Source organism: Rattus norvegicus, chromosome 13, assembly GCF_036323735.1.
Source record: "Rattus norvegicus strain BN/NHsdMcwi chromosome 13, GRCr8, whole genome shotgun sequence".
NCBI classification, from domain to species: Eukaryota; Metazoa; Chordata; class Mammalia; order Rodentia; family Muridae; genus Rattus; species Rattus norvegicus.
Window position 1 is genome coordinate 46503674 of NC_086031.1, and position 20037 is coordinate 46523710.

General features: G+C 53.3%; 1 protein-coding gene and 1 non-coding gene across 5 annotated transcripts in view; both read right to left on the bottom strand.

The window, feature by feature from the left end:
- The window catches only part of Cntn2 (contactin 2), a 30844-nt gene that overhangs the window by 6405 nt on the left and 4402 nt on the right, over nucleotides 1-20037 (bottom strand). For 3 of the 4 annotated variants that reach the window (XR_010056901.1, XM_006249746.5, NM_012884.2), the window contains 17 exons: nucleotides 15047-15207; nucleotides 10674-10818; nucleotides 10384-10559; nucleotides 10087-10182; nucleotides 9565-9774; nucleotides 9198-9297; nucleotides 7966-8141; nucleotides 7501-7637; nucleotides 6715-6844; nucleotides 5111-5261; nucleotides 4886-5013; nucleotides 4475-4650; nucleotides 3889-4009; nucleotides 3261-3419; nucleotides 2812-2961; nucleotides 723-793; nucleotides 214-448 (listed from right to left, as the gene is read on the bottom strand). Coding sequence is in view for 3 of the 4 variants with exons in the window: in XM_006249746.5 (XP_006249808.1) it covers nucleotides 214-448; nucleotides 723-793; nucleotides 2812-2961; nucleotides 3261-3419; nucleotides 3889-4009; nucleotides 4475-4650; nucleotides 4886-5013; nucleotides 5111-5261; nucleotides 6715-6844; nucleotides 7501-7637; nucleotides 7966-8141; nucleotides 9198-9297; nucleotides 9565-9774; nucleotides 10087-10182; nucleotides 10384-10559; nucleotides 10674-10818; nucleotides 15047-15122 (2437 nt within the window). In the remaining variant the exon portion in view is untranslated. The remainder of the gene's footprint in view (nucleotides 1-213; nucleotides 449-722; nucleotides 794-2811; nucleotides 2962-3260; nucleotides 3420-3888; nucleotides 4010-4474; nucleotides 4651-4885; nucleotides 5014-5110; nucleotides 5262-6714; nucleotides 6845-7500; nucleotides 7638-7965; nucleotides 8142-9197; nucleotides 9298-9564; nucleotides 9775-10086; nucleotides 10183-10383; nucleotides 10560-10673; nucleotides 10819-15046; nucleotides 15208-20037) is intronic. The other variant, XM_039090383.2, reaches the window with a different exon arrangement.
- Nucleotides 13019-13125, bottom strand: LOC120096452 (U6 spliceosomal RNA). Its single transcript, XR_005492858.1, has one exon. It is a non-coding gene; the product is annotated as a U6 spliceosomal RNA (small nuclear RNA).

The window sequence follows — 20037 nt, forward strand, 5'->3', positions numbered from 1 at the left end:
TGCATCCCACGGAGTGACTGACCCTGACTAGGACTGTATCTGCTTAGGATTGGGGTGGGGGAATCCCAGGGCCCAAGATGGAGCTCAGAGCTCAGGATGAAGCCCAGGGGACACACGTGCACCTCAGGCTTGCTTCTCCTCCCATAGGGCATCCCCTCTCCTTCCCTGTGCCAGGGAGTCAGGGAGGGCCAGGCCCCAGGCCCCACAGCCCACCTTCCTCTGCTGAGTACACTAACGCAGTGAGGCTCTCGGGCCCATCCCCCCGGCGATTGTAGCTTCGGATCTTGACCTCAAAGGGTGTGTAGGGCTGGATGCTGTCATTGCCGTAGACGAAGTACTGCGCATCAGCGCCAGGCACCCGGGCAGTCTGCCAGCTGGAGCTGCCTTGCCTGCGGAAGGACAGCAGGTAGCCGAAGCCGTCTCCGTTCTGGTACTCCCGTGACACGGGCTGAGGGCAAGAGCATGGCGTGGGCCAGGCGTCGTGGGTACGCGTCCCTACCCATCCATCTGACTCCACCCAGTCTTCACCCAGACCAGTGGCCCTGGGATGTCCGAGCCTCCTCAAAGGATTCGTGGGGAGGAGAGGGGAGGGAGGGAAGCTGCCAGCTTCCAAGTGAGACTTCAGCAGTCCTTTGTGTTGCTGCTACTGTGTCTGGAGACAGACTATATTATGGGAGGGAAAGGGAGCATGACTCCCGAGAGGCAAGATACCGCCCACTTACAGTCCAGTTGATGATGAGCTCTCCAGGGGCTCCTCCCCCTCCACTGAGTCCCGATGGTGCCACTGAGGGGACTGTCAGGGTCAAGGAACACAAATGTGTCATGTTAATGGGCAGAAAGTGGGGGGGGGGATCTCCCAGCCTGTGCCTGGAGATCATCTTAGGTGGGGCGTCCTAATTTATCTTTCCATAGCCCTGTGCACAAGTTGGGAGTCAGACCAGCCTGAGAAAAATTTCCATTTTTTCTGTGCTTCCTCTGCCTAGCCACTTAACCTTTCTGGGCCCTGATTATACTCTCTCTGTGAAGATGATGATGTCTCTGTCAAGGTGAAAATAGAAGGATTTAAATGTGAGGCCAGCAGCATGGAATGGCTACTCTTGTATGTTGTCCTTACCCCTGTTGGCTTAGCTAAACCAGAGACCACTTTGCTTTAGTTGATGGGAAAAAGAAATTTTGAATGGCAGTTAATGCAAACATCAACAAAACAACCAATTTTGTTTGAGGGTATTCCAAAGTTATTTTACTAATATCTCTCTCTCTCTCTCTCCCCCTCCCTCTCTCTCTCTCTCTCTCCCCCCCCTCTCTCTCTCTCTCTGTCTCTCTCTCTCTGTCTCTCTGTCTCTGTCTCTGTCTCTCTCTCTCTCTCTCTCTCTCTCTCTCTCTCTCTCTCTCTCTCTCGGTTGAATCTCCCTGTCTTTAGTATTAAACAAGACTGATAAACACAATGACGACTTCCATCAGCTCCCCGTGGGCCAGGGCAGTTAAGCAACTTGTCCAGAGTTCACAGCAGCTAACACACAGCCCACCCAGCTAGAACGTGAACGTCAAGTCCACTCTTACAACTTTAAAGATCCTCACTCTCCCCTTTGCACTGTGCTTGTGTGCTTGTCTGTGCTCACTGGTTTCTGAGATGCTAGAACCAAAGAGACCCCTTTCACCCCACATCCCTGAGAAGTTCAGCCAGAAAGCATGCCTTCTGGAATTTTCTACTCCAGATGGATGCCAGATTAAAATGTCGAGTGATTCCAGAGCCTGGAGAGTGAACCTGGATCAGGTAGGAGACATGGAGGTGGACCCTCCACCACACACAAGCACAGGTCTGGCTGGATAGAAGGAGGGGGATAGGATCCTGACCATGATGCTCTTGTGTGATCCCAGGCCCTGTGCTGGGAATGGTCAGAGCATAGCAGGTGCCTCTGGGCAGGTGAGGGCCACCCCTGTGCCCTTCCTGGTTCCCTCCTCATGCTCTCCCCTAGCACTGACAAAGGTGAGCTTTCACTGACAGTCACAGGCAAGATCATCATCCCTCCTGCTCCGCTGATACACAGCTAAGGAGGGCCTGGAGTCTGGCTGCCTCTCTAGCCCCCTGCACGGCACATGTGTGTAAATGCCCACACGAGTGTACACACGCACATAGACACCTTCCCCATTAGCTGATTTCTGCAGTTGTGTGCACTTAAAATACGACTCAACGTTTTTGTCCTAGGTTCAAGATAAGGCTCCCCCAGTGTGACCTCCTTCTCTTCTTCAAATCAGCTCTTCTGGTTTTAAATACTTAGCCGAAACAATGACTACGGATCTGCCTGAAGGCGTGCTCTTCAGCAAGCGGTTGGGATCAGGCAGTCTGTGCAAGCAGCGGGTTTGCCTCTTAACTTTTCATCTTTCCCCCTATACACCAGGGAGCCCAGGCCTGGTAAACAGATTGGGATTTTGTTTCTTCTTCCTCTGCTGGAGCGCCCTCTGCTGGGACTGCCCCCCTCGCCCCACCCCCACCCCCACCCCCTACCTCTTCTCCCTTCTCCCCGCTGGAGCTCCTTCTGCTGGAGCTGACCCCCCACTGAAGCTCACTCCACTGGAGCGCCCTCTGCTGCGACTCCCCCCCCTCCCCCCCCCCCGCTTCGGCCCCCACCCCAACCCTCCACCCCTTCTCCCCTCTCTGCGCTGGAGCTCCTTCTGCTGGGACTCTCCCCACCTTCCCACCCCCACCCCCACCGGCGCTGTAGCCCCTTCTGCTGGAGCTGCCCCCCACTGGAGCTCCCTCTGCTGGAGCTCCCTTTGCAGGGAGTTCTCTTTAGAACCCCAGACACTCACCTGCTTCCTTAGTGCGGATTTTGCTGGAGGGCCCGCTGGGCTCCCCAGTGCCCAAGATGTTGCTAGCTGAAACCCGAAACTCATAGTCCATCCAAGGCATGAGACCCAGCACCTGGGCAGTCTCGGCATTACCCTCGATATTCACAGGATCTGCAAGGGACCCGGGCAGTTAGCGGCTAGCGTCCATTTATGATGAGGGCAGGTTCTGGGCCCCTGTGACCTTTTGGGCTCTGTCCTCAGCCTGGTCCAATCATACGCTAAGCCCTCGATTACTCTTTGAAAAGCTAGTGAGCTCTGATGCCACAGGGCCTTTGCCAACGCTGTGTGCCCCTCACCCCACACACGCTGAGCACGACGGCATTCTCTAGCAACAATCCTCAAAGACTTCAAGGGCACAGACCAAGGCTGCCACCTCCAGCCTCCCTCTCCACGTGGTGCCTCATACTTACTGGTCCGAACCTGCTTCCATTTCCCCGAGGGTGGAGTACGAGCTTGCAGCGTGTACTTGGCAATGGGGCTGTGGTTGTCAAAGCCACGACTCCAGCTAAGCTGAACGGTGGTGTCTCCGATGTCTCTCACCACCACACCCCCTGGGGGACCTGGGGGACCTGTACCAAGAGGCAGAGCACACTGGGTCAGAAGTGGGCAGCTCCCAATTTGAGTCAGTTTTACCTAGACTCAGCTTGAGCTGACTCAGTGTCTAGATGGGGCATCGGAGGGCCAGAGGGATTGGGTGGGAGGCCAGAGGATGGGGACAGAGAACAGTGAGGAGCGACGTGTCTCAGATTTGAAGACTTACAGAGGCTGCCCTGCAATTACACAGATTTTTCCCTGCACTGAACCCGGAACTCCTGAGCTCCTGAGGCAAAGTCTTGGGGGTGTTTGGGGTACATGTTCTTTCTTGAGTATGGCTTGGAAGAAATAGTCTACTCCTTCAGACCCCACAAAGAACTACACGGGCACTAACCAGATGTGTCCATCTCTGTGGCTTCTGTCAGCTTTCAGGGAGGGGAGAGAGGTGGGGAGAGAAAGGAAGCCTAGAGCCTCCCTGAGAACTGGGTGGCTGACTCCCATTACCTCGGACCAGGACTGTGGCCTCCTTGGATGTACCATCTACCACAGTCTGGGCCATGCATGTGTACTTCCCTCCATGGCGTAGCTGGGCGTTGAGGATAGTCAGGTCCCCAATGGTCTCCTTCTGGGCACAGGGAACAGCAAGGTATGAAGAGTTAGGAGGAAGCCCTGACTCATACAATAGGCTACAAGACAAAACGGAGCCTGGATTCCCTCTCTGACTCTGTGCCTCAGTGTTCCTATCCATTCAGTGGGAAGAATGAGCTACTTGGCACCACTGAACATTAAAATGTGTCCCATAAGACAGCCTTCGTGAGCCAAGTTAATGACGGCATTTGTACTGGGGGAGAGGGACGGTAGCAGAGAGAATCTCCTGGGGCACTTGGAATGCTAAAGCTTGATTCTAGCTTAGAATGGTGGTCCTTGGGCGGATGCAGGATGCAGCTGTGGGTCCTAGGATGATCTTTCCCGGCATGGCCTCGGGGGTCAAGGGAAACTTTGGAGAGCCTGAAGGTGGTGATGGCTGAGGCCATCTCAGGTACCCCGGCTTATCTGGAAGGAGGGAGACTTATGAGGCCTCAGGCCTTACCGCACTGGCTCTCCGGTAGTGACCTCCAGGCTTATCAAAGTCAATAGGGAAATCATCCAGGGTCCAGGTGAACGTGAGGTCCATAGTGGGGTCGTGCGAGGCATGACATTGTAGGGTCAGGTTGTCACCCACGTTGATGTCAGCACTGGAGGGAGCCAGGGTGATCTTGGTTGCATCTGCAGAGCAAAACAGCGACAAAAACAGGGCTCTGTGATGGGAAAGTCCTAGGAAGGAACGAGCCTCTGGCCTATTTGTGAGCGGCCAGATTCTGGAGGCTGGCCAGAGGCGGTCCCAGGAGAAACAGGATTCTGAGGTAGCCTTGAAAGTAGAGGCATAGGCAGCCAAGAGCGGATGGTTGGCAGATAGCGTCCCAGCAGCTGAGCCCGGGTCCGAACACAGCACGGTCCTTACCGCGCACGGACAGGATCCCGGTACTGTTGGCTTTGCCCATGAAGTTCTCAGCAAAGCAGGTATATTTGCCTTCATCGGATCGGCTGATGTTTCTGATGATCAAGGTGCCATCGGAAGTGACAGTCACTCTGCAGCAAGGACAGAAGAGATCTAGTCAACACCGTGGTCATTGGAAGGGGGACTGGCCCCTAAGAAGCCATCTTGGCTGCGGCACACAGAACCTACCTGGTACTGTTCCCCAAAATCTCAGTACCCTTGCTCCAAAGTATTGTAGCTTTTGGGGCTGCGCGAGGCTGGCACAGGATGCTGATCTCTCCGCCTCGAGCTGCAGGGATCAGCCGTCTCACAGGGTTCTGCCTGAAGTCTGGGGCCAGAGCTGCAGGAGACGGGGTAGTCAAACACTCACCCTCAAGGTGGCTGCTGGAGACCAACTTCTCAAGTGGCAGCAAATCTCTAGAACTCAAGTCTTCCCCTGCATCATCACCTCCTGCTCCACTCGTCCCTCACACACACTCCAACCACCTGTCTTGCTTTCAATTTTCCCTTCTTCTTTTAAAGATTTGTTTACTTTTGCTTTATGGGCATGGGTGTTTTGCCCGCACGGATGCCTGTGTACCACCTGCATGAAGTGCCTGAGGAGGCCAGAAGAGGGCGTCAGAGTCTCTGGAACTGGAATTACAGGTAGCTGTGAGCCACCACGTGGGTTCTGGGAACAGAACCACAGTCCTTCTCCGAGAGGAGCCAGTGCTCTTAACTGATGACTCATCTCTCCACCTCCACCGCCCCTCAACTTTCCTTTTAACCCTCTGAAGTTGCCAAGTCGTTCCTCCTTTAGTATCTTTGTGTCTACATACATAAATTACGTGAAACTCCCTCAGATTTTTACAAGTCTGTCTCCTTCAGGTCACAGTCCAAACGTGACTTCCTCAGAGAATCTTTCCTGACCCCCACTCTTTACCCCCATCTAACTGGTTCACCTCAGAACCACTGCTATACTGGATTTTTTTAATACCATACTTTTATGGTTATCTGGAATGAATTTTGTCTTAATCTGTTCCTTTCCCTCTATTCTTGTACAATAAGGAGATCTTTTGTATTTGTTCCTCAGAAGATGTTGAGTATTGGTTGAATAAATGAAATGAATGAGTCTTGGGGCTGGAGAGATGGCTCAGTGGGGTCAGCATGGACCGCCCTTACAGGGGACCTGAGTTTAATTTCCAGAGCTCAATGGTGGCCCACAACCGTCTGTAACTCCAGTTTCAGGAGAATCAACACTTCCTTCTGACTCTTATAATGTGATATACATTCAAATACAGACATTCGTACAAATAAAATAAAAAAGTTTTTGTTGAGCTATATTAAACTTAATGAAGGCTTCTTGTGTTCCTCTTACAGCAGAGGAACCATGCCTTGTAAGCTCAAGTGGCTGGTGTTTCTTGTCCCAGTCAAAATGCCAAGCCTGCAGCATTTCACCCTTTGAATTTCACCTCCCCTCAGAGCAGTGTTCAAGGACACTTGATTTTTATATCTGGAAACTGAGGCAGAGAGTCAGGTAACTTGCCACAGGCCACAGAGCTGAAGGAGCTAGGTTAAATAAAGATCAGATCTTCTCACTGCAGCGAGTGTTGGCTTTATTCGGACACGTCTTTGGAGAAGTCTCTGTGTCTTGAAACTGGTGCTACCCGGGGGCCATTGGCAAACAAAAGAGAATGTATCCGTGCATGTCAGCGCACGTTCGTGCGAACATGTGTTCGGAGAAGCAAAAACTCAGACCCAGCCGGACACAGCCTTCATGCTCCAGGGCTGTCCCTGCCCCCTGGGCCCTTTACCTTGTACAGCCAGCTCAGCACTGGCATAGATGGTGCCATGCTTGTTTTCAGCCACACACTGGTACATGCCAGAGTCCTCCAGGCTCAGCTTAGAGAATCGCAGGTCCCCAGCCAAGACCTCCACCCGGTTCTGTGCAGAAGAGCCAAGGTAGGGCAGGGAGATCAGGATCATAGGAGGACAGGAAGGGACCAGGGGGTGGTGGTAGTGGTGGTGATGGTAGTGGTGATGGTGATGGTAGTGGTAGTGGTGGTGGTAGAGTGGCGATGGTGGTGGTGATGGTGGTGGTGGTGGTGGTGATGGTGGTGGTGGTGATGGTGGTGGTGGTGATGGTGGTGGTGGTAATGGTGGTGGTGGTGATGGTGGTGGTGGTGATGGTGGTGGTGGAGGTGGTGGTGATGGTGATGATGATGGTGGTGGTGATTGTGATGGTGGTGGTGGTGATAGTGTGGTGATGGTGATGGTAATGGTGATGGTGATGGTGTGGTAGTTATAGTGGTGTGGTGTGTTGCAGAGCTGTAAGCTAACAATCCTCACAATGAGGGCTTATGAATATAGGCCAACTTCAGGATTGCCTGGTACTTTAGGTCTCCCGGAGGCTAGCTTTAGGATCACACACATCCCTGGTCGATGGTGGGATGCAGATCTGGGATGCTACCCAGGTGACCCACCTGTGGCCATGTGTCTCTCCATGAGAAGAAACACCAGAACTTCCCAAGGCCCAGCAGAGTAAGAGGGCCAGGCAACAGAAGAGGGTGGTCGCATGGGAAGAAGCCCTGGTTTCATACCTGGGAGGCCAGAGGTTCCCCGTTTCTCAGCCAGCGCACCATGGGCCGGGGTTTGCCTGCTGCTGCACAGCCCCAACGTAAGTTGGAGCCAATGTCGGCCTCTGTGTCTGAGATCACCTTTAGCCACTCAGGCTGAGCTGTGGCGGAGAAACGGGGGGGATTATAAGGCTGCAGTACTTGTAAGTGACAGCAGAGGGCGATGTTGGTATTCTGGGATGGAAAGGACAAAGAAATGGGGGCAGGGAAGCTGGCAGTCTACGGTTGTGCCAGCCGCTGCTTTAGCAACTAAATCTTTTGAAAGACTTGTGTGCTTTTTGTATGCCCCTGCTAAGCTCTGAGAAGGATTCTCCAACTATGCTTAGTGGTCCTGGGAAGGGTCAGAAGTCTCTAGCAAGAGGCCTCCCCGTCTCTTGGATTTTCCCCGCTGTTTCCTCAGGGAAGGGGGAGGAGTCTCTAGCTCTGTACCTTGCACGATGATGCGTCCCTGGACGGTGTCACGACCCTTGGAGTTCTCTGCCTCACATTCATAGGTACCCTCGTCTTCAAAGCTCACGCTGGGGATCTGCAGGGTGGGCTCAGCTGTGGCCCACTGAGGGGACAAGGAACCATCCACTTTGCGCCACTTGATCCGGGGAACCGGGCTGACAGGGGAGAAAGAGCCAGAGGGGATGAGCTGAGCTGAGCATGTTCCTTGTGTGTCCATAGAGCCTATGCTCACACTCGCGGGACATCCTGAAGCACCGGACAAGGTGAAGGGGACTCCTGTTTGGGAAGGGACAGACCGGAAGAGGGCACTAACAAGACTAGGAACATAGGCTTTTATGGGTCCCTTTTACTAATATCCTGCTTTTCCGAGGCACTTCAGTTACTAGTAATTTGTATATTAAAATGGGCCAGGGAACCAATGGGTCCAGGGGTCGACATGTTACCCTGCCGGATGCTCCTTTGTATGTTCCCTGGAAGCTCGGTAACTTTCCACATAGCAGTAGCCAAGGAGACCTGTCCTAGTGGGTCCCTTTTCCGGGAAAGCAAGAAAGGGAAGCAAGTCTTTTTGTTGCAATTCATGCCTAATGTAACATTCATGCCACGCCTGTTAAAATGCCAAGCACCGGGGTTGGGGATTTAGCTCAGTGGCTTGCCTAGGAAGCGCAAGGCCCTGGGTTCAGTCCCCAGCTCCGAAAAAAAAAAAAAAAAAAAAACAAAAACAAAAACAAAAACAAAAAAACGCCAAGCACCACTCTCAGGGGCTGGTATCCATTGACTCATCTGATCTTTGTAACAACCCTACAGGGCAGGCACCGTTACCATGACTGCCTATCAGCCATAGAGCTGAGTCTGGGATGTTAGGTGGTTTGCCCGAGATCTCCCAGCCAGCAAGTGTTGAAGCTGACCTGTGAGCCAGCAGGATGGCTCACACTGTGTTTTCTGCTGCTAGCTCTGGGTGCTCCTCAAACTGCCCAGGACTGTCATTTACTGTTGGGAGGACCACACAGCTCCCTTGTGCCTATAAAGCCCTTGTGTGTGATGTCTCACTGGAGAACTTGTTTTATAGGTAGTGGGTGATGCCTGCCTTGTGCCCAGGACTCTGTTAGTCTACTGACTTCGTTCTCTCTCATTCTGGGATCCCTCCTACTCTTGAGGGGCTTTGAAATGAAACCCTGCCTGGGCCAGGGCACTCTGGTCCCTCTGGTACTTACTTCCCAAAGGCAAAGCACTCCAGGGTGACTTGCTGCCCAACTAGTGCGTAGGTCTCCGGGGGGAACCGAGCTTTGATACTGGGAGCGAAGAGTCGGGGATCTGGGGGACAGAGAGAGAGGTTGTGTGAATCATACACAAAGGACTCCAGGGAGGTGCTTTGTGTAGGGCCCGTGCCTTCCAAAGCTCGTGAATCTCCAAATAAATGTTTGGAATCTCCAAACATTCCCTTTCCCGTGGGGGCCTGGGGCAAGGGTCTGAGACCTGGCAGCCGGGCCGTATTGAGCTGCGGTTCTTAGGCTTGGTGGAAGACCATTTCCCCAAAGCCTGTGAACTCTTTCAGCCCCCTCCATTACCCTAGATCCTGACCTTCCGCAGCCAGGTTGAGCTGCGCAAATTTGCTGAAGACACTCTTGGTGGAAAAGTCCATGTGGCTGGTAGCCAAACAAGAGTAGTTGCCCAGGTCTGAGGCATTGGTCCGGGCGATGTACAGGTTTCCTGTAGTCTGGGACACAAAGTGTCGCCCATCCGTTGGGATGAAGTTGGGGAACTCGTTGAGGAGCCAGCGGTAGGACAAACCTAGAGAGAAAGGAGTTTGAGGAAACGAGGGATCACAGGCGATCTGGGCAGGACCCCAAACATGCTGCGAGCTCTGTCTCCTCATGAGAGCTTGCAGCTCTAAACAAGGGCTGGGGGTGTAGAGGGAAGAGATGACTTCAGCTCTCTCCTCACAATGCAAGCTAGGGACCGTGAACACACTCTAGGTCCAGCTAGGAAATTGCAGAACCATTTAAAGACTTGCTACCTCCTGTTCTGATTTTCCTCTCCAGTGAAGTCCTTTCTAGTACACTCCCCCTCCCAGTCTTGTGCTGGTCCAGAATCCCTACTTACCTGGGTAATGGGCAGGCGGGTTACAGGGCAGCATCACTCCCCAGCCCTCATGGGTTTTCACAGGGTCTCTCTCCTCCTTGGAGAATTCCTGTAGAACTGGAGATGGAGAGCAGGGCTCAGGTACCGTCTCCTAGCATGCGGCTCCCCCGTTCCTCCTTCATGGGAAAGGAGCAGTTGCTAGCACGCCATTTGCTGGCAGGAAAGCCTGGCTCGAGGCTGCCACCACCTGTCCTTCCTGGGCACCTTCTCCTGGCCCCATCTCCCCACACCCAACATCTTGGCTCCCACGGATCTCACAGCCAAAGCGGAGGACAGCCTCCTTGCTGACCACAGTGCCTACTGGGTTGGAGGCTAGGCACTGGTAGACACCAGCATCCTGTGTCTTGGTGGGGCTCATGATGACCAGGTTGCCCCCCATCAGCTGGTGACGGGAGCCAGGTTCCAGGTTCATATCTGTGCCATTCATCTTCCACCTGTAGCGGGGGTAAGAGTGGGGATGGAAGTTCAGGACCAAATGGGTAAGACTGACGTAAAGGAAGCCTGTATGGCTACCCTGGCCCTCCCAGCACTCATGGCTGGGACCTCACCTGTAGGTGGCTGGAGGGCTAGCACGGGCACGGCACGCCAGTGTCACCTGATCCTCTGCAGACTCCTCTGGGAATAGCAGGCCAATGGGTTGCTCTTCGAAGATGGGTCCAAAGGTAGCTGGGGTTCCCTGGGCAAAACTCCATCCTGCAAACAGAGGGTACCAAACTATAGCTCCATGTCTGAGGCGAAGTCCAAGGTCAAGGGCAGAACTTAGTGGGGATGCATACTTTCCTGTGTTGCCCAGTAGGTGGCCATGGACCACTTGTGGTTGTTGAGGGTTTGGAATGTGTCTAAGGAACCATAATTTAAATTTAATTTAAATTAAACAGGCTGGGCAGGCCCCATCAATCTACCTAGCATATTCACTCATCTACCAACAGTCACTTATTAAGCACTTGCTGTATACCTGGAACAGGTCTGTGAAAATGAACCAGACACACGGTTCCTTTCTTTGAAGGGCTTTGCAGCCCAGGGAAGGAAACAGAAGCCAGACAGTACAGGGTGTCATGTTGCAGAGTGCTTTAGGGACAGGATTCAGTGAGACTCTCAGGAAAATCATACAGCTGTGGCATGTGAGAAGTCACTGGCAGGGAACAGGGGCAAAGGATGTTATGTGTTCCTGGAGTCCAGTGCTCTCCGAGGGCAGTGTAGTCCAGTGAAAAGTGCTCATCTGGGAGCTGGGCTGGGTCTCCTATTGGCTATATTACCTTGGGCAAGCTATAGGCCTCCTTGGATATCGATCTGATGTTTTCCTATGAAATTCACTTCCATAACTATTCACCAGGTCCACAACAGGGTCTAACAGTAGAAAATAGGGAGGGCCTGGCACAGGATACAAACTCCGCAACTGGCTGTCAGACCCAACTGGGGACGCTGGCTGTGTTGTTAGCAGGTTGAATGGTGGCAGTTTTATGAACTTTGTCCTGTCTCAGGAAAGAGGCCCAATGGTCAGAGGGGCCAATCTGTGTTGGGCAAGAGATGCTGCTTAGCAAATGGGTTTCACACCTGCCTTTCCTGGCCCTGTCTCAGCCCTGGCCTTCCTTGCTTTGCACACACCATTGTCCTGTCTCTCCAGCACAGGGTCAGCAGGCAAGGGACTGGACAGTACTTTACACCCAGATAGGCACAGTGGGGGGCTCCACCACTTCGGGATCAGGTGGGAGCCGGGCCTCCTAATTGGCTCCAATCTCTCCTGCAGCTGATTTCAGACCTTCCTTGTCCGGTGGGGGATGGGAAGCGGGAACTCCATTAACCAATTAGTGCCTTCTTTCTGGGCACATCCAGCTGCCAGCCCTCTTCCGAGCGAGTGTGGTCCCTCTGCCGCAACTGAGGGCCAGCTCTGGCCTCTTGGGAGGGGAGTCAGGGCATCTGCTAAGCAGCCCTCTGAATGAGGAATGAGGCGGGAGGCAGGACTTTCAGAATGGTCTGCCGAGGGCTTCCCTGGAGTCCTGTTTGTGCCGCCCACCCCTCCCCCCAGTTGCTTGTCACTCTCCCCTACTGCTGCCTGGGGCCTCAGAGGTGGTGTGTGACAGCAACTGCATCATCTCCCCCTGCACAGCCCAGCTTAATCCAGAGTTAATGATGATGGTGGAGGGTAGGGACCCGGTCCCAGCTGGGACCACCTGGAGAGAGGGGAGGGGGGAGGATGGGAGGGAGGAGGACGAGGGATGGAGAGGCTGCTGGGAACCACCTTACAACCTTGTACAGTAGCAGCTTCCAGAAACTCAGTCTGGGAGGTGGGAGGTGGCAGAGCAGGACCTGGGAGCGATGGTACTTTAAGAGAGTGTCTTTCTTCTTGAAAAAGCTTTTCCTTCTACACTCAGCCACACGCAACCCTTACACTCAGCCCATTCTCCATATGTACACCCCTCCGTGTCTCGCCAGCACAATGTTCTCTTTTTTTTTTTTTTTTCCGGAGCTGGGGACCGAACCCAGGGCCTTGCGCTTCCTAGGTAAGCGCTCTACCACTGAGCTAAATCCCCAGCCCCACAATGTTCTCTTATCACATATATGTTCGTATACAGATGTCTCTCTAAGCCAATCAAATGGCCAGATATGCATCTGCACACACTTCTGTATGGGGCAGGCCCAGCTGCCCATAGCCCGCCTGCCCATTCCATATGCATGTACTCAAGCATGGCTCTCCTCACTGATAATAATTAAGCCATGAGAAGAATTGCACAGTCGAGCCGTTTGCTTATACAGCTGCCCGATACCACACTCCAAATCCTTTCTCAAAGTGCCTAAGAAGGGAGGTACTTCTTCCTTTTTCTTTGCTAATAGCTTATTCATGGTGAATGAAGTACTTTTCACTTTCTTTTCTTTTTAATTAGATTTTTTAAAAAAAAATATGGAATGCTTTGCAAATTTCCGTGTCACCCCTGAGCAGGGGCCATGCTAATCTTCTCTGTATGGTTCCGATTTTAGTATATGTGCTGCTGAAGCGAGCACAGGAGGTGCTTCTTATCTCTCCGACGTGGACCCTAACCCTTAGGAGAGTTTAATAACTTTCTGCACCTCATAGCAAAGGAGAAGTCTATCCTCATCCAGCCGCACCTTGCAGCCGATATTTTTAACCACGGTGGCTATGATTTCTGACTTCAGGTTTTGGGGACCCTCTGAGGTCCTGGCCCCACCCTGAAGGTCTGAAAAAATCAGAAATTCTGGGAGTGAGACCCAGGATTCTGGGGTGTAAGAAACGCTTCTGAAAGGAGCTGGAGGTGAGGGCCTCGAGGTCCAAGCTGTGCCTCACACCTGCACCCCACAGCTGAGCCTGGCCCACAGACACTCTCACACAGGCCACACTACCCCACAGCTGCAGACAGACCTGTCTATGCAGCCATACGTACAACTGAGCGCGTATGGCCACACACGCTCCCTGCCCCAAATGCCCTTATTCTCTGCCTCTGTTACTTTTTTTTCCCCAGTAAAGACATGAGGCATTGCAGTAGAAGAAAGGAGCCAGAGAGATGCTACGTGAGGGAAGATGCTGTGCCTTGCCTTGCCCTGGGGCGTGAGCGAGAGGTCCAGAGATCTATTCCAGGAGCAGGTGAGCAAGCCAAGAACAGAGAAGCACTCGCCAGGTCTCAGCGAGGAGCAGATCTAGAATCAGGTCACACTGGGAGATAGCAGCCCAGGTCCTGGCCCTGGGCCTTTGGCAATTGCCCTCTGACGATTTGGGTTGGACTTCCCCGAGGGGCGCTCACACCTCGTGCTCCCGACAGGAGTGGGTTCCAAGAGAGGGGTTGCTGAGGACCCTCTCCTCTGGCCTTTCTCAATGGGAGTCGAGAGCAGGAAGTGGATGGATACTAGAGGAGATGGAGGCAGGAGGAGGGACATCTAGATTCACCCTCTCCCTCTCTCCCCACGGTAGACTGATACAGCATCTCGTTCTGTGCGGTCGGAGCCTCCCACCTTGGCCATTCCTCCAGTCTGGTGGAGATGGCCACTTCTCAGCAGCTCCACGAAGCACCCTGGGTGCAGGCTGGATCAGAGCGTCAGGGACCTGGGGAGAGCTTCTGATGCCAGCAGAGACAGAGTATGGCTGTCTTGAAGGGGCATGGGCAAAAGGTGTGGCCTAATCTTCAGGGCTGCGGGGTGGGTGCTCCTTCTCCCTTGGAGCTCAGTGGGGCAAAAGAGACTCCTGTTGATTTGAATTTGGGACCCAGATCCAGCCAAACAGTAGCCAGCCGGCCCCTCAGCGGCAAGCCTCAGAGACACCCAGCTCCAGGGCGGGAACTCTCCAGCTCTGCTTGTTCCCTTCCCTGCCTTCTGGCAGCTGCTTCCCATCTCTGGTCTGAGCATGGACAGTACCATGGAGACTGGACCCTCTGTCAGTAACCCTGCTCTGCCTCATCTGGTTGCTCTCCACCCGACCCATCCCTGTTCCCTCAAGGAAGCCCCTCGGCATTCTATGGTCTCGCTGCTGTCCCCTTGGGTCCAGGAACCTGGAGCATTCTTTAGGAAAAATGTCCAGATATGATGGAGGTGTCCCATAGAGCACTTTGCATGTGGCAAGTAGGCTGAAGGCATCACTTTCATTTGATTCACATGTTAGCTCAGGGGTCCCACTTGGCGATGCCTATCACACTGTGCAGTGAAGTTCTGCTAGAGGCCGCATCTCTAATGAATAGCATGGAGATCTGGCTGTGCCACATCATGCTGTGTGACACAGGGTAAAGCACTCAGCCTCTCTGGGTCATGTTTTCCTTCATCTTCAACATGGTAAAGATTCGTTTCCTTTCTTCCCCACTTCAAAGGTAAGGCAGGACCGTGCATGAGAAGACTTTAGCAAGGAAATGGCCTCAGCAATGCAGAAGAATAGCCACCAAAGTGATAATAATAATTTAACCCTATAATCAGCTGCTCTTACCTGGAGAGGAGACCAGGGCCACTGTGGCCAGCACCAGCAGCAGCAAGCTTGCCTTTTTCCTGGCGTGTGTCCCCATGGTGGGTCTTTCAGGCAGAGGCAGAGTCCAGAAGAGAGGAGCCGCAGCTCCGCTCCGGGAGAATCAACTGGAGACTGAGGCACACCTAAGGAGAGAGGATGAGGGCGCTGAGCTGTGGGGCGCCCCTCCCAGCTGCAGGCACATCTGGTGAGGAACTTGCTCTCCTGCCTGGGCTGCGGAGCGAGCGAGCACTCATCTTCCTCAGGTCCCAGAGGAGGGAGGGGCTTGGCTATTACCATGGAGCTGTTCCAGCGCTGAGTGCCTCCCGCGCCCCCTGGGAGTCTGGCTCTGCCTGGTGCCCCTCCCTCCAGCCAGCAGGTGCTGATCAGGAAGTGAAAGCGGAACTAATTGGGAGGCAAGAACCCACCTGCCCGCTTGCTTGCAACGGTGAGCAGTGAGCCCTCTGTGTCAGGGGAAGCCCTGAGAGAGCCGGGCCTTTGCCTGGGTGAGGAGCTAAGGACATTTTCCTCTGGTACCTGGGGATCAAGACAACTCTCTTTCTGCTCTTCTTCCCGTAGCTTTCCTGGGTGGGGGCCATGAAACATTTCTGGGGCGGCACAGTCTCTGAACCAGGACTGCTTTTCTCAAAGTAAGGGAAGGTTCATGACTTAGCTCTGCTTCAGCCAGTGGTGCCCAGGTAAGGCACCTAGGTGTTTTGAATGGAGTCATGACCTTGGTCCTATCAGCCACACTCCCGCCACCTGGGTCAGTGGTCCAGCAGCTTTTCTGGACGACAAACCTTAAGGTAACCCTCAGAGGAGCCTCCGTCTTATGCTGGGATAGCAGAGACTTGGTAAAGTCAGTCTGATTGGGCCACAGGGAGCAGAACAGCAGCTTGGGAGATGAAGGCCTCATTGGGAGAGGCAAGGGCAGGGACAGGGTCATCTCCTATCTACTTCTCCCAGGAAGACTTCCTGACTTCTGGGACAGGGACTCCCAGAAGCTGCCCTGTAGGTGTTGGGGTGAACCTGGTCGCCACAGTGCATTCCTCCCTCTCAGAGCAGCCACAGGGCCAGAGCACCTGGCTGCAGATTCTAACAGGCTACCCTGCCCTCCTGCCTGCAGAAGGTCTTGGGCAAGGCAGGTTTGTCCCCACCAACCAGCCATGCAGCCCTGCTCTCTACATCTGTGTCTGCTGTGAAGCTGTTCTTTCAGGTCCCTCAGCTCTGGCTCTCTGGTGCCTCCTGAGCCAGCAGAGTCGGGACCCCTGCCCTGTGGGCTGAGAAGGAAGACTGTAGACGAATGTGGGCTCAGGATGTGCCTCATGGCCTCCCACGCCACTCACAGAAAAAGTCCCCCAGCCCTCCTCCACCTGGGCTGCTCCCACCTTTCCTGCTTCCGGCAAGCAAAAGGCAAGGGGGAGAGAGTGCCCAGAGCCTGCCAGGGGTGTGTGACAGGGATGCCTGGCAGAATCAAGAAGTAGGGGTTAGAGTTCAGAGGAGAAGCACTCCCTCCCCAGGTGACCCCACCTTCATTTTCTCTGCTTCTTGTCAGGAAGTGTGTCTGGTTGTCAACCCCCAATTGCCTTCTCCAACCCCCATAGTCTTGCTGCTCTTAGTTCTGTACCAGATTCCAGACATTTGGCATCTCTAGATTCCCCCATCGTCCACAGCACCCCTCCCCCCACGCCCCAAATCATTTCTCTCTAGGTAAGGTATCCTCAAGCCGTAGAGAGCTGTTCACACCTCACCGGCCTGGAAGTGCCCAAGATATCCCAGTCTGAACACAGAATTCAGCCTTCGATTATCTACAGCCCCTGCCTATGGGGCTGTTTGTCTCCAATGGAAGAGTCTCAGTCCCCTAACGGGAGAGGCTGTAGTCTGTCCATCGTTAGCGCACCATACTCAGCAAAGCGTCTGGCACGTAATATACGTCGCTTGGGAGTCGCGTTCAACTAACTGAAGACCTTGGTGGCCGTTCGACTCCGGGAGCCCGTGGGACACACACACAACACATATGAGCATACGTGCATACTCACAACCGAGCGTCGTGTATAACCTGACCAGGCTGGAGGAAGGTCTTTGGTACTTTGTGAGGCAGCACAGCAAACGGTACATGTGCCCCACCCCTAAGCACACCAAGGTCTCCAGGTCAGAAGGGTATCCAGTCACAGGAGATCTCACAAGTAAACCTCTGGCTGCCACACAAATGCTGGGTATTGCCCTCAGCACAGGGAGACACTGGCTCAGTTTGGAGCCCACTCACCCGAGGATTGCAAAACCCACAGGCAAGAGTTGGTAACACTGCCTTCATCTTTGTTTTCATAAAGATTGACTTTATCGTTAATGATGTGTACTGGTGTGGGTGTGTGCATGTGAGGGCAGGTGCTCACTCGTGCTGGAAGAGGATCTCAAACCCCCTGGAGCTCGACACTGGGAACCCAGCTCAGGCCTTCGAAAGAGCAGTGCACACTCTTAACCACTGGGTTTTCTCTCTGACCCTCCTGACCTCATCTTGTCACAGCTCCATGGGCTTAGACAAGTTATCCTCCCTGGTGGAGCCTCAATTTTCCCATCAGCAGAATGGGGGTTATGTGAGCATTGCAGGGTGGTTCTGTGGCTACACCTGTACTGGCTACCAAGTGGTTGTGATACCTCAGAGCCCTCTGGACCTGTATCAGTCTACTGTGGAGAGGGAGGGAGAGGATAGCTCTAGACACCTCTGCCTCCTTCTCCTCTGGTTTCCACTTCCTGCTCTTGACTTTCCCAGGAGTCTCCCTGGTTGAGGAACTTGGAAATCATCCCTGGGACTGGAGAATCGTGGACTCATATCTGGGCACAGAGAAGCTGCTCATCATTTGCCCTTGCCAGCCATGACCGGAGCTCTCAGTTCCAGCACAGTGGTTGGCTTGGGAGGAGATTGGGCAGTGGGCATTATCCTGACCACCCCAGAACAAGGCAGAGATGAAGTCACAGTGGTCACCTCCACCATGTAGTGGTCAAGATTTTGTGTTGTCTTTCTGGTGAGGTCTGTAGATTAGGGATAATCCGATCCCACTGCATGCATTAAACTTCAGTTTAATCTAGGATTTTTATCATCCATCAGCCTGACCTAAATGCCCTGGGACCCACTAGGGACCAAGACCTTAGACGAGGCTTTGGAGATGCGTGTGGGATCAGGAAGATATGAGGTTTCTTCTGGGACCAACTGTACATCAACCAGTGTGATCAGATATGTAGAGCCCCATTGTCCTGGGAAACTAGGTAGGGCCCACATAGAGGTCCAGGGTGGAGGTTGGAGCTTTCTGCTTCCATGAAGGGGAGGCAACCAGAATCTACCATCCCCTGCATTCATTTCCAGCACCGTGAGTGCATGCATTTGTGAACGTGTGTGTGTGTGCATGTGTGTGTGAGTGCATGTGTGTGTGCATATGTGTGTGAGTGCATGTGTGTGCATGTGTGTGTGAGTGCATGTGTGTGTGCATGTGTGTGTGAATGCACATGTGTGTGAGTGTGTGTGTGTGAGTGCATGTGTGTCTGTGTGTGAGTATATGAGTATGTGTGTGTGAGTACATGTGTATGAGTGCATGTGTTTCTGTGTGTGTGAGTGCAGGTGTGTGTGAATGAGTGTGTGTGAGCGTGTGTGAGTGCATGTGTGTGTGAGTGCATGTGTGTGTGAGTGCATGTGTGTCTGTGTGTGTGAGTTATGTGTGTGTGTGTTTGTGAGTGCATGTTTGTGTCTGTGTGTTGGTGTGTGTATGGGTGCATTTGTGTGTGAATGTATATGTGTGAGTGCAGGTGTGTGTGAGTGCCTGTGTGTCTGTGTATGTGAGTGTGTGTGAGTGCATGTGTGTGAATGCATGTTGTATCTGTGTGTCTGTGTGTATATTAGTGCATTCGTGTGTGAGTGCATGTGTGTGTATGCATGTGTCTTAGTGTACTTGTTAACAATGTATGTGAGTGCATTTGTGTATATATGTATGTGTGTATGTGAATGTATATGTTTGTGTGTGAGAGTATGTGTGTGAGTGCATGTGTGTGTGAGTGAGTGAGTGCATGTGTGTATATGTCTGTGTGTGTTTGTGGGTGAGTGCATGTGTGTGTGAGTGTATGTGTGTGTATGTGTGTGAGTGCATGTGTGTGTGAGTGTATGTGTGTGTGTGTGTGTGTGTGTGTACATGCCCTCAATGTATGATCCTCCTGTAGTAGGCTCTCAAACACTGGGGTCACAGGAATGTCCACCACATCCAACCCCATCCCAGTGTTCAGTGACCATGGGCCAGGCAGTAACTGACACACCCCTTTACAGCACTCCCTGGATAGCTGAGAGCGGCATGAAATTCGCTTTCAAGTTCAGAGATCAGTCACCTTCCTACACCATCTGCTGTATGGCATGTTCTAGAAGGCCCAGGATGGAGAGGGCCTTTTTGTCAGAGTGAGGCAGGAGTGGAGTTATGCCAGGCCCAGATTGGCTCAGCCATCTCTGAGCCAGCCAAGTCTTGCCCAGGCCAGCTGCCTGGTACAGGGGTGCAGGCACAGGCTGTCACAGTCGGGCACAGGCTGTCACCATCAAGGGGCTGGTTCTGTGAGGCACTAGCATGGGAGAATAGGCCAGTGGAGGTTCAGGGGCGCTGGTTGAAGTTTCTACTCCAGGAAACAAAGGGTGAGGGGAAGGACAGCCTGGGGGCAGCAGACTATGAGGCAGACTCCAGCTCGAGACTGGGTTTCCTGGCTGAGGACTTCTATGTGGAGCCAGTTTAAAAAAAAAAAAAGTACACTGTCCAGCAGGTATCTCCCTGCCTCCTGCAATGCCCAGCTCTCACCCCAGCTCTTCCCTTCATCAGCCAAGCAGATCAGAGAATCTGAGGGTGCGGTAGTGTTACATACAGTATGGTGGGAGGGGAGCTCAGGGCATGGTATAAAACAGAGAGATCTATGGTCAACTTTTAAAATATCGCAGGAGCCTCACCTCAGCC